This window comes from Macaca fascicularis, chromosome 3, assembly GCF_037993035.2.
Source record: "Macaca fascicularis isolate 582-1 chromosome 3, T2T-MFA8v1.1".
Lineage (NCBI taxonomy): Eukaryota > Metazoa > Chordata > Mammalia > Primates > Cercopithecidae > Macaca > Macaca fascicularis.
Genome location: NC_088377.1, coordinates 51,743,018 through 51,754,399, shown reverse-complemented (window position 1 = coordinate 51,754,399; position 11,382 = coordinate 51,743,018). Strand labels below are relative to the sequence as shown.

General features: G+C 51.9%; 1 protein-coding gene across 1 annotated transcript; it reads left to right on the top strand.

Annotated features, from left to right (window-relative positions):
• The first annotated feature begins 588 nt into the window (after positions 1–588).
• RHBDD2 (rhomboid domain containing 2) lies at positions 589–10,921 on the top strand. Its single transcript, XM_005549339.5, has 4 exons — positions 589–848; positions 3,395–3,802; positions 5,266–5,416; positions 9,993–10,921. The coding sequence occupies exons 1-4, from the start codon at positions 671–673 to the stop codon at positions 10,348–10,350; spliced, it is 1,095 nt and encodes a 364-aa protein (XP_005549396.3). The 5' UTR covers positions 589–670; the 3' UTR covers positions 10,351–10,921.
• The last annotated feature ends 461 nt before the right edge of the window (positions 10,922–11,382 follow it).

Genomic DNA, 11,382 nt, shown 5'->3' with positions numbered 1-11,382 from the left:
ATTGGGGTCATTGACTGGTCAGGGTAAGGAGGATGAAATCCTCAGGATATGGAAACTGCAGTCCCCAATGAGTCTGCTTCTGTGAGCTCCTTCAGAACAACTGATGTAATTATGCTGGTATGCGGGACCTGAAAGAATATCTCAAAGGGAAAACGTTTCATAATGTTCAAGTTGTTACCTATGGAGTTAAGGGGAATCGTTATCTTGTGACAGGGTCTACCTGATTCTAGGACAGACGATGGGCACCTATCATAGCTGACAGGCAGAGCTACGAGCAAGCAGGCAGGAGAGCAAGGTGACCTAGTGATGAACGCTGAGTGTGCTGCAAGCTTCCTTTATTTTTGTTTTCCCCCCTCCCTTCTTCCCTGATTAATTTCATAAAGTTTATAGGAGCAGTTTCAATTCCAGCGCGGGCAGGACGGAATCAAACACGGTGCTGGACCATTCCTGCCCGGAAGTGGCCCCGACCTCCCTCAACTCCCGGCCTCCCACGCGCGGGGGCGGGCTGATCGGCGAGACCGGATTGGGCAACTTGGCGTGGGGCGGGGCCACGGGGAGGTGTGGCTTCCGGCCGGCTCCTCCGCTGTTGCCAAGGGAAACTGCCGCGAGGAGGCGGAAGGAGCAGAGGACCGGCAGCCGGCGTCGAGGCAGCGCGGCAACGACGGCTGCCATGGCGGCCTCGGGGCCCGGGTGTCGCAGCTGGTGCTTGTGTCCCGAGGTGCCATCCGCCACCTTCTTCACTGCGTTGCTCTCGCTGCTGGTTTCCGGGCCTCGTCTGTTCCTGCTGCAGCCGCCCCTGGCGCCCTCGGGACTCACGCTGAAGTCCGAGGCCCTGCGCAACTGGCAAGGTGAGCAGGGGCGGGCCGGGATCGCGGGGCGAGCCCTTGTCCTCCGACTTTGCCGGTCCCTGGGCTCCAGCCTCCAGGACTCGCCCCTTCAGGCCTCACCGCCAATCTCCCCCTGTCTCGCGCGGCATCACCGTGCCCGCCCCCCGGAGGACCGACCTCCAGCACCGTCTCTTGCTCTCCATGTTCCACACCTTTGTCTGCAGACCTCATCTTCGTCATCACTGTAATCCCTTCCCTGCCCGAATTTGTTCCCTTCCCTGTCGCCACCAGACTGGTCTAGGCCCCAAATCCATTCGCTAGCAAACCCATGCTCACTTTCCAAGGGTAAAGATTTTTCTTCTCCCCCTCCCGTTTCACATACACACCTACGTCTGCTTTAGGCCTAAGCCCCACTGAAAAACATTTTCTCTCACCTACATCACGACAATTGGACTTTATCTACAAACCCCTATAAGCCCTATAAACGTCCTGCCCTCTTGAGATTTGGAATTTCTTGTGCTTTTTCATTTGTATCTTAATCTTGACTGTCATTCCCAGCTCATGGGGGTACCGGGGCGTCTTCTGCCTTTAGAGGGAAGTGTTTGTTTTTCTCTAGGGAGAGACGTTTTGCAAACCAATTAAGTATAAACATCCATTCCTAAAAGACATTCCTAATCTCCGTGTCTTCCTCAGGAACACAGGAAATTTGTGTATCTCCTGCTGTTTTGCAAAGCACACGCGCTCATATGTATTAATTTCATTCAACCCTCACGAAGATCCCATGACGTAGGACCTAGATAAGATTGAGGTTTCATGCAGAGAATGGCAGAGCTGTTGCGTCGTACAACTGAGATAGGAATCTAGATTTTTGTTTTTATTCTGTGATGTTTTGGAACTAGAGCCTTCGGGTAGATAATCTCCAAATCATGTAGAGTTGCTTCTAGAATCTTTTCATGTTTATACTGGGAATTTCAGTTTTGGAAATACTCAACAAATAATGAAGTACTCTTCAGATAATGAAGCCTCTGGAGATGGCCAGACTGAGGTATATGGTTCCATAGCCTGCTTCCCTACTGAAATCTAAAACTGTTCCCCCCACCCTAAACAGACCACCTCACGGACAGAAGCAAAATGCCAACTCTAACCTTAACCTCCCACTTTCTGGAGTTCACTGCTTCCCTGGGTGTGAGTTTTGTGGATATATGATCATTAGAGACGTAAGGGACATTTAAAGGCCTCAATCTAATTCTGTTACTTTACAGTGAGGAAACTGATGCCTAGAGGACCTGCGACATGATTAAACTCAGCCAGCCTGGATGTAATAGAGCCGAGATTCCACTCCAAGTCTTTAGACTCCCAAGTCCAGTACTACTGTCAGTTCTTTGGTCTCCCTCCTTGAGTTTAGTCGTGTTTTGGTCTGCAGGGACATAAAAGTACTTAGAGATAACCACTTCTAAAATTTTTTTAGAGATAGGGTCTTTCTCTGTTACCCAGGCTGGAGTACAGAGATGCAATCATAGCTTACTGCAGCTTTCAACTCCTGGACTCGAGCGAGCCTCCTGCCTCAGCCTCCCAAGTAGCTGGGACTACAAGTACACATCACCACACCTGACTAATTTTTAAAGTGTGTTTTTAAAGACAGGGGTCTCACTGTGTTACCCAGGCTGGTCTTGGACTCCTGGGCTCAAGTGATCCTTCCACCTAAGCCTCCCAAAATGCTGGGATTACAGGTGTGAGCCACCATGCCTGGCGATAAGTGCTTTTAGACAAATAAAAGTAGGCCAGGAATGATGATTCAAAACATACGAATTCATTCGTAGTTTCAGCACTTTGGGAAGTCAAGGCAGGAGGATCACTTGAGGCCAGGAATTCAAGGCTAGCCTGGGCAACATAGCAAGACCTCATCTCTACAAATAAAACTTTTAAAAAAGGAAAAAGGAGGATTCTTTGATGTCTTATTACATATAAAGTATCAGTCTACCTGTAAGATCGGATAAGCGCTTTCCAGGGAGACTTCTAATTTCTATAACCTTTATTGTTAATGATAGTGTTATAATTCTTACAGCTGCAAAATAATTCATCGTCCCTTTTTTCTTCCTCTGAACAGCCACTATGGAAGGAGGGGTCAGGATTACAGCAGAGGAGACTGGCACACAGAGTGTTAAGTGACACCCACTCAATCCACCCCGAAGCTGTTACACTTAATTAACCCTCAGACTGCCTAGTGAGGTAGGTCAGTATGAAAACCTAAAAAAGGATTATAAAGCACTTTACAAATTCAGAGACTGCCCTCTACCGAAAAGTATTATTTTTTTCCCTCTGGAAGTCAGTTACCACTAAGAGTTGCTCCAGGCCTGGGGAAGTGTAGGAATTAGATATTCCTGCCTCTCCTTTGAGGCTGTGGGTCCTTCACTGTGGAACGCACTGCTTATATCGCCTCCTGCTGTGACTCGCTGGCTGTCACTTCTCTGTCACGGGGGCTCTCTGCCTTTCCTAAGCGGCTTATAACCTGGCTTCCCTCCTGGGAGCAACCCACCGCCAGGCCTCTAACCCGGCTCCCTCTGCAGTTTACAGGCTGGTAACCTACATCTTTGTCTACGAGAATCCCATCTCCCTGCTCTGTGGCGCTATCATCATCTGGCGCTTTGCTGGCAATTTCGAGAGAACCGTGGGCACCGTCCGCCACTGCTTCTTCACCGTGATCTTTGCCATCTTCTCTGCTATCATCTTCCTGTCATTCGAGGCTGTGTCATCACTGTCGAAGCTGGGAGAAGTGGAGGATGCCAGAGGTTTCACCCCAGTGGCCTTTGCCATGCTAGGAGTCACCACCGTCCGTTCTCGGATGAGGCGGGCCCTGGTGTTTGGCATGGTTGTGCCCTCAGTCCTGGTTCCATGGCTGCTGCTGGGCGCCTCGTGGCTCATTCCCCAGACCTCTTTCCTCAGTAATGTCTGTGGGCTGTCCATCGGGCTGGCCTGTATCCTTCCTAGCAGAGAGCTGTGGAACAATGCATGTCAAAGGGTGAACCAGGCTGGAGGGTCTGGGGTGTCAAGTAAATAAGAGTTAGGCTTATTTTTTATTTTTTTGAAACAGAGTCTCTGTCACCTAGGCTGGAGTGCAATGGTGTGATCTCAACTCACTGCAATCTCTGCCTCCTGGGCTCAAGCAATCCTCCTGCCTCAGCCCTCCGAGTAGCTGGGACTAGAGGTGTGCACCACCACACCCAGCTAATTTTTATATTTTCTTTTTAGTAGAGACAGTGTTTCACCATATTGCCCAGGCTGGTCTCAAACTCCTTGCCTCAGAAGACCTACCTGCCTTGGCCTCCCAAAGTGCTGGCATTACAGGTGTGAGCCACCGTGCTCGACTCACATCTGATCATAATTTTTTTTTACTTTTTTTTCATATCTGATAATTTTTTATTTTATGCTAGGCACTCAATGCTGTATTAGGGGCTCTAGATTTTGTCGTTTTCCTTTAAAAAATGTTGACTTTTGTTCTGATAGGCAGTTAACCTACTTGAAGATTAGCTTGAAACTTGAGGTTTGTTTCTAAACTGTTTTCGGGAGAGTCTAACATAGCCTTTTTTCAAAGGCTGAATCCTTATGGCTGCCTAATCAGTGATGGGTGACTTAGGTCAGCCGACCAGGATGCCACCAAGTCGCTGGGGATGGTGACAGGGTATGGAGGAAGCACAGCCAGAGAGGCCCACATGAAGCTCACATGGTCGCACTGAGGCAGGTGCCCTCTATTTGGGATAAAAAGACAAGAGGTGTTAGTCCCTCGGGAGGATATTGGGACCGCCTCCTGCCTCATCCCGCTACACCAGCAGAGGCATGTGCTGGTTTCTGACTGACTGCAGTGGCTAGAAGGGTGCAAGTGATGGCACGGGTGGGTGTAGGAGAAGGGACAGCATTAATGCCCTCCTGCTGCTGGGCACATTCATTCCCGGTGAATTCTACAGTGAATAGAAACCTTTGGCTCTGGACCAGGCGCAGTGGCTCACGCCTGTAATGCTAGCACTTTGGGAGGCCAAGGCAGGCAGATCACGAGGTCAGGAGTTTGAGACCAGCCTGGCCAATATGGTGAAACACCGTCTCTACTAAAAATACAAAAATTAACCGGGTGTGGTGGCGGGCACCTGTAGTCCCAGCTACTGAGGAGGCTGAGGCAGGAGAATGGCGTGAACCCGGGAGGCGGAGCTTGCAGTGAGCCGAGATCGTGCCACTGCACTCCAGCCTGGGCGACAGAGCTAGACTGCGTCTCAAAAAAAAAAGCAAAGACACCTTTGGCTTTGGGTTTTCGCAAACTCTAGCCAGAGTGTGCAATGTGCTAAGCATGAAGGCTTCTGTAGAGTGAGTGGGAACCTGTGTTCTCCTGGGGAGTGTTCGGCTCTCCTCCCTTTGCTGCCTCAGATTTCACTTAACACGCCAACCTCAGATGGCCTCACGTACTGCTATTCCATCGACCTCTCAGAGCGAGTGGCGCTGAAGCTCGATCAGACCTTCCCCTTCAGCCTGATGAGGAGGATATCCGTGTTCAAGTACATCTCAGGGTCTTCAGCCGAAAGGAGGGCAGCCCAGAGCCGGAAGTAAGTGACAGAACTCTTAAGTGCTGTTAAATATATATATATTTTTTAATTTATTGTTATTGTTATTTTTTGAGACGGACTCTTGCTCTGTCGCCCCGGCTGAAGTGCAGTGGCGCAATCAGCTCACTGCAACCTCCGCCTCCCAGGTTCAAGTGATTCTTCTGCCTCAGCCTCCTTAGTGTCTGGGATTACAGGTGCCCACCACTACGTCCAGCTAATTTTTTGTATTTTTAGTAGAGATGGGGTTTTACCATGTTGGCCAGGCTGGTCTCGAACTCCTGACCTTGTGATTCACCTGCCTCGGCCTCCCAGAGTGCTGGGATTACGGTTGTGAGCCACTGCCCCCGGCCAAATGCTCTTAAATCTTATTGTGTTTTTTTGTTCTTTTTTTTTTTTTTTTTCGAAGACAGGGTCTTGCCCTGTTGCCCAGGCTGGATTGCAGTGGTATGATCATAGCCCACTACCGCCTCACACTCGTGGGCTCAAGTGATCCTCCCACCTCAGCCTCCCAAGTAACTGAGACTACAGGCACACACCACCATGCCTGGCTAACTTAAATTTTTTTGTGGGGACGGGGTCTTGCTATGTTACCCAGGCTGGTCTCAAACTCCTAGTCTCAAGCATTCTTTCCTTGATTTCTCAAAGTACTGGGATTAAGGTGTGAGCCACTGAGCCTGGCCTAACCTTATTATTAAAGCAACTCCAGGGCATGTAGAGGGTGTGGCTGGTTTATTGCCATGAGTGATAAAGAAATGAGGTGCAGCAGATTGGAAAATCATGCACAGACGTCTTCTGAGCATTCTGGATTCTGCACAACTGTTCCTGAAGTAGCGACAGCAGGAAAGGGAAGGCATTTGAGGACACTTAACATGTGATCCTGAGTGACTTATAGACAGGCTGGGCAGGAGGGCCCCTATCTAATTGACATTAGCCCCCTATCTAATTGACATGCCCACTGCAGGTCAGCCTGGGCTGTGACACACAGTAGCCTTGATAAGAAGTGCAGAGAGGGCTGGGTGCAGTGGCTCACACCTATAGTCCCAACATTTTGGGAGGCTGAGGTGGGCACATCTTATGAGGTCAGGAATTTGAGACGAGCCTGGCTATCGAGAAGGGCCATCTGGAAGCACGTCCCCTGCTTAGGAGGCCACCTCCCTCCCTCCCCACTGTTCCCAGCGCCTCCTGCCTCTGAGTTCTCCGCTGGTTTCTGTCCATGCCAAGACCTCACAGTGTAGGATTTTTTCTTTCCTTCAGTGATCCTCCCCCAAAAAAAGGAGCTTGCTGGGAAAGGCGTGTTCATCCATTTTGTATTGCTATAAAGAAATATGTAGGCCAGGTGCGGTGGCTCACGCCTGTAATCCCAGCACTCCGGGAGGCCGAGGCAAGCGGGTCATGAGGTCAGGAGATCGAGACCATCCTGGCTAACACAGTGAAACCCCGTCTCTACTAAAAAATACAAAAAATTAGCTGGGCGTAGTGGTGGGTGCCTGTGGTCCCAGCTACTTGGGAGGCTGAGGCAGGAGAATGGCATGAACCCAGGAGGCGGAGCTTGCAGTGAGCCGAGATGGTGCCACTGCACTCCAGCCTGGGAGACAGAGCAAGACTCCGTCTCAAAAAAAAAAAAAAAGAAATACCTGAGCCTAGGTCATTTATAAGAAAAGAGGTTTATTTGGCTCACAGCTCCATAGGCTACACTAGAAGCATGGCGCCTGCATCTGCTTCAGTTGGGGCCTCAGGCAGCTTCCAATCATAGGGGAAGGGGAGGCGGCACCACACATTGAGAGAGAGAGGGAGGGCGGTGCCAGCTCTTAAACACCCAGCTCTCATCTAAATGCAGAGGGAGAACTCATTACTGCGGGGAGGAAGCCAAACCACTTATGCAAGATCTGCCCCCATGACCCAGACACCTCCCACTCAGCTCCACCTCTAGTGCTGGAACACTGGGAATCACATTTCTTTTTTTTTTTGAAACGGAGCCTCACTCTGTGGCCCAGGCTGGAGTGCAGTGGCGTGATCTCAGCTCACTGCAACCTCCACCTCCTGGGTTCAAGCGATTCTCCTGTCTTAGCCTCCCGAGTAGTTGGGATTATAGGCGCCCACCACTACACCTGGCCAGAGATCCATTTCAGCACGTGATTTGGAGCAGAGGAAACATCCAAACTGTATCAGAAGGCAAGGTGCTTGGTCGTGGCCCTTTTTGGCCCACCACCAGCTGCAGAGTAAATTTTCTGCTGCACGCTAGCCTGGATGTGGGGTTTTTGTTGAATAGGAAGCTGCCCCGTGGAGCATCTTCCAGGAGGTGCTCCCAGCTGTCAACAGCTCAGAGCCCTTGGACTATTTTTCTTTTCTTTTTTTTTTTTTTTTTTTGAGACGGAGTCTCGCTCTGTCTCCCGGGCTGGAGTGCAGTGGCTGGATCTCAGCTCACTGCAAGCTCCGCCTCCCGGGTTCACGCCATTCTCCTGCCTCAGCCTCCCGAGTAGCTGGGACTACAGGCGCCGCCACCTCGCCCGGCTAGTTTTTTTGTATTTTTTAGTAGAGACGGGGTTTCACCATGTTCGCCAGGATGGTCTCGATCTCCTGACCTCGTGATCCACCCGTCTCGGCCTCCTAAAGTGCTGGGATTACAGGCTTGAGCCACCGCGCCCGGCCTGGACTATTTTTCTAAAAGGCCAGGAGGGCCGCTGGGAAAACAGAAATGTGGACTCACTGCATTATTGCTTCAGACAAGTAATTCCTGGGGTCTCAACGTGGGGGAGACTGTACATTTAGGACCAGGTGTTTTGTGGTTTTTAGTCATTCTCATTGAATCTGGAGAACTGTCTGTCACCAAGGAATCCCCTCTGTAATAGCTGATGGTGGTCTCCAGCTGTACGTTGCATACCCCTAGTAACAAGAGCTCACTCTCCAAGACTGCCCCTGATGAGAAAGTTCTTCCATGCTGATTGCAATCAGCCCCACAGACACTGCCATAGCCAGTGCTGGGTCTGATCCTGCCTCGCCGTGACAGGCAGATCTTAGGGTTTAAGAGGAAGATGGTGTTCCTTCTGTGTTCCCCACGTGACATGGAGTCCAGTCCCTCAGGTCTGGGGCCTGCAGCAGACACTCAGAACAGAGTGTTGTGTTTCAGGTAGCCTGACAATGGGTTCTGGGCCATGTCACGACACACATGTTTATTTTGGCAGCAAGATGGCCGTTTGGACAGCTTGTCTCTTCAGAGGCTCTTGTTGATAAAAATTCTTTTTTTTTTTTTCTTTTTTTTTTTTTTGAGATGGAGTCTCGCTCTGTCGCCCAGGCTGGAGTGCAGTGGCCAGATCTCGGCTCACTGCAGGCTCCGCCTTCCGGGTTCCCGCCATTCTCCTGCCTCAGCCTCCCGAGTAGCTGGGACTACAGGCGCCTGCCACCTCGCCTGGCTAGTTTTTTTGTATTTTTTAGTAGAGACGGGGTTTCACCGTGTTAGCCAGGATGGTCTCAATCTCCTGACCTCGTGATCTGCCTGTCTCGGCCTCCCAAAGTGCTGGGATTACAGGCTTGAGCCACCGCGCCTGGCCTTTTTTTCTTTTTTTTTTCTTTAGGACAGGGTCTTGCTCTGTTGCCTAGGCTGGAGTGCAGTGGCACAGTCATAACTCACTGCAGCCTCGAACTTCTGGGCTTAAGCAATCCTCCTGCCTCAGCCTCTCAAGTACCTGGGACTAGAAGCACATGCCACCAGGCCTGGCTAATTTAAAAAAAAAATTTTTTTTTTTCTTTTATGAGACAAGAGTCTTGCTCTGTCGCCCAGGCTGGAGTGCAGTGGCATGATCTCAGCTCACTGCAACCTCTGCCTCCCAGGTTCAAGTGATTCTCCTGCCTCAGCCTTCCAAGTAGCTGGGACTACAGGCGCCTACCACCACACGTGGCTAATTTTTTTTTTTTTTTTTTTTTTTGAGACAGAGTTTCACTCTTGTTGCCCAGGCTGGAGTGCAATGGCGTGATCTTGGCTCACCACAGCCTCTGCCTCCCGGGTTCAAGCGATTCTCCTGCCTCAGCCTCCCGAGTAGCTGGGATTACAGACACGTGCCACCACGCCTGGCTAGTTTTGTATTCTTAGTAGAGACGGGGTTTCTCCATGTTGGTCAGGCTGGTCTCGAACTCCTGACCTCAGGTGATCCACCCGCCTTGGCCTCCCAAAGTGCTGAGATTGCAGGTGTGAGCCACTGCGCCCAACCTGAATCCCTTCTCTTTGGGCAGGATTGTCGAGCCAGCCACATAGGCACTGGCGGCTGTGACCTAGTCCTGACGCTCCATCTGGTCTGGAAGCTGCTGTGAGCAGGTCATCCCTACGGTGGTCTCAGTGGCAGACACAGTGTCCTTTCATACAACTCTCTTGCTATAGGACTGCGACTGGTCCCGCCCTCTCTGGGCCTCTGTGGTCTGATTGGTTGAGGTTAACCTTTCTCCCACTTGGTACTTAGAGCAAGTCACAGAAAACATCCAAGGCATATTGTACTAGAAGGCGGGGTCAACCTCAAGCACAACAAGATGCCGTGACCTTGGCATGACTCGCTGAATGACCATTTTCTCTCTCGTTCCATTCTAGGCTGAACCCGGTGCCCGGCTCCTACCCCACACAGAGCTGCCACCCTCATCTGTCCCCAAACCACCCTGTGTCCCAGACGCAGCACGCCAGTGGTCAGAAGCTGGCCTCCTGGCCCTCCTGCACCCCCGGGCACATGCCCACCTTGCCTCCGTACCAGCCTGCCTCTGGCCTGTGCTATGTGCAGAACCACTTTGGTCCAAACCCCACCTCCTCCAGTGTCTACCCGGCTTCTGCAGGCACCTCCCTGGGTGTCCAGCCCCCCACCCCTGTGAACAGCCCTGGCACAGTGTATTCTGGGGCCTTGGGCACTCCGGGGGCTGCAGGCTCCAAGGAGTCCTCCAGGGTCCCCATGCCCTGAGAGAATTGCTAGGGAAGTCATCTCACTTGGCCTTCTGAAGGTCCTCCTTAAGATTCTCCTGACAGAAGTTATTTATTGAACACCTCTATGTGCCAGGCTCTGTGTTGGGTACTTTGATCAGTGTCCCTGTTTCAGTCTCATCTGCACTCACGGCAGCCCTGTGGAGTACAGTGTACTGGCCCAACTTAGATGCAGAAAGCGAGACGTTCTGCCATCACAAAGTCACGTGGCTCTTCAGTGACAGACAAGACTCCTTGCCAAGGAACTCGTGGCAGAAGAGGGCAGCGGTTGGCAGTGGCTGCCGATGTCTGTCCCCAGCCCCACCGTTCCTCCCTGTGGCTATGCCGTGCTCGTGGTTACAGTGTCCTTGTGTCCGTGCGTCTGCCCTTCAGGAGCTCACAGCTGGTGTGCTTGGTGGTCCCAGGCCTGTGTAGTGTCTCTCCCCTGCCGCGGTCGCCCCCACCCCGATTCCTCTCCCCAGAAGCGGTGGGACGGGCCCCCGTGAACTGCAGCAGCATGCTGAGGGGTCCGTGTTGTCTGCCTTTGTATAAAGAAACAGTCTGTGACCTGCCGTGCGGACGTGTTTCCTTTGTGGTCTGGCTGGGGAAGAGGGAGTGCACGGAGAGATGCGCCAGGGTCAGGCCGGGCAGGTGACCAGGGCTCAGTAGATCAGGAGAGGGGTGGTCTCGTGGGGAGTGGGCAACTGTGAGATGGTTACCAGCAGGAGAGGGAGTGTTGCCAGAGCCCGGAAGCTGGGACTACAATTAGGAGGGCTGCTGGCAGGGCTGTGCCAAGAAGGACATAGGCACTGCTGGCAGTGTCCCCTGAAGCAAGACGGAGGGGAGAAGACTCTGGCTTTACCAGCAGTGTCTCCTGTTAACCATGTTGACCAGGAACTGGGAGTGAGGGGCAGGGGGTTCTCTGTGAGACAGTGCAGGGCACTGATGAGGAGTGTGGCTGAGCTGTCACTCACCTAGCCAGCCCTTGAGGACAGCTGAGGCTCCTCACGGCAGGCTGTGTCGAGAAGGCATG

Coding starts and splice junctions, on each gene's coding strand:
- RHBDD2 (XM_005549339.5), top strand. CDS start 671: ATGGCGGCCTCGGGGCCCGGGTGTCGCAGCTGGTGCTTGTGTCCCGAG. Junction 3,803..5,265: donor GCTGTCCATCGGGCTGGCCT/GTATCCTTCCTA, acceptor CGCCAACCTCAG/ATGGCCTCACGTACTGCTAT. Junction 5,417..9,992: donor AGGGCAGCCCAGAGCCGGAA/GTAAGTGACAGA, acceptor GTTCCATTCTAG/GCTGAACCCGGTGCCCGGCT.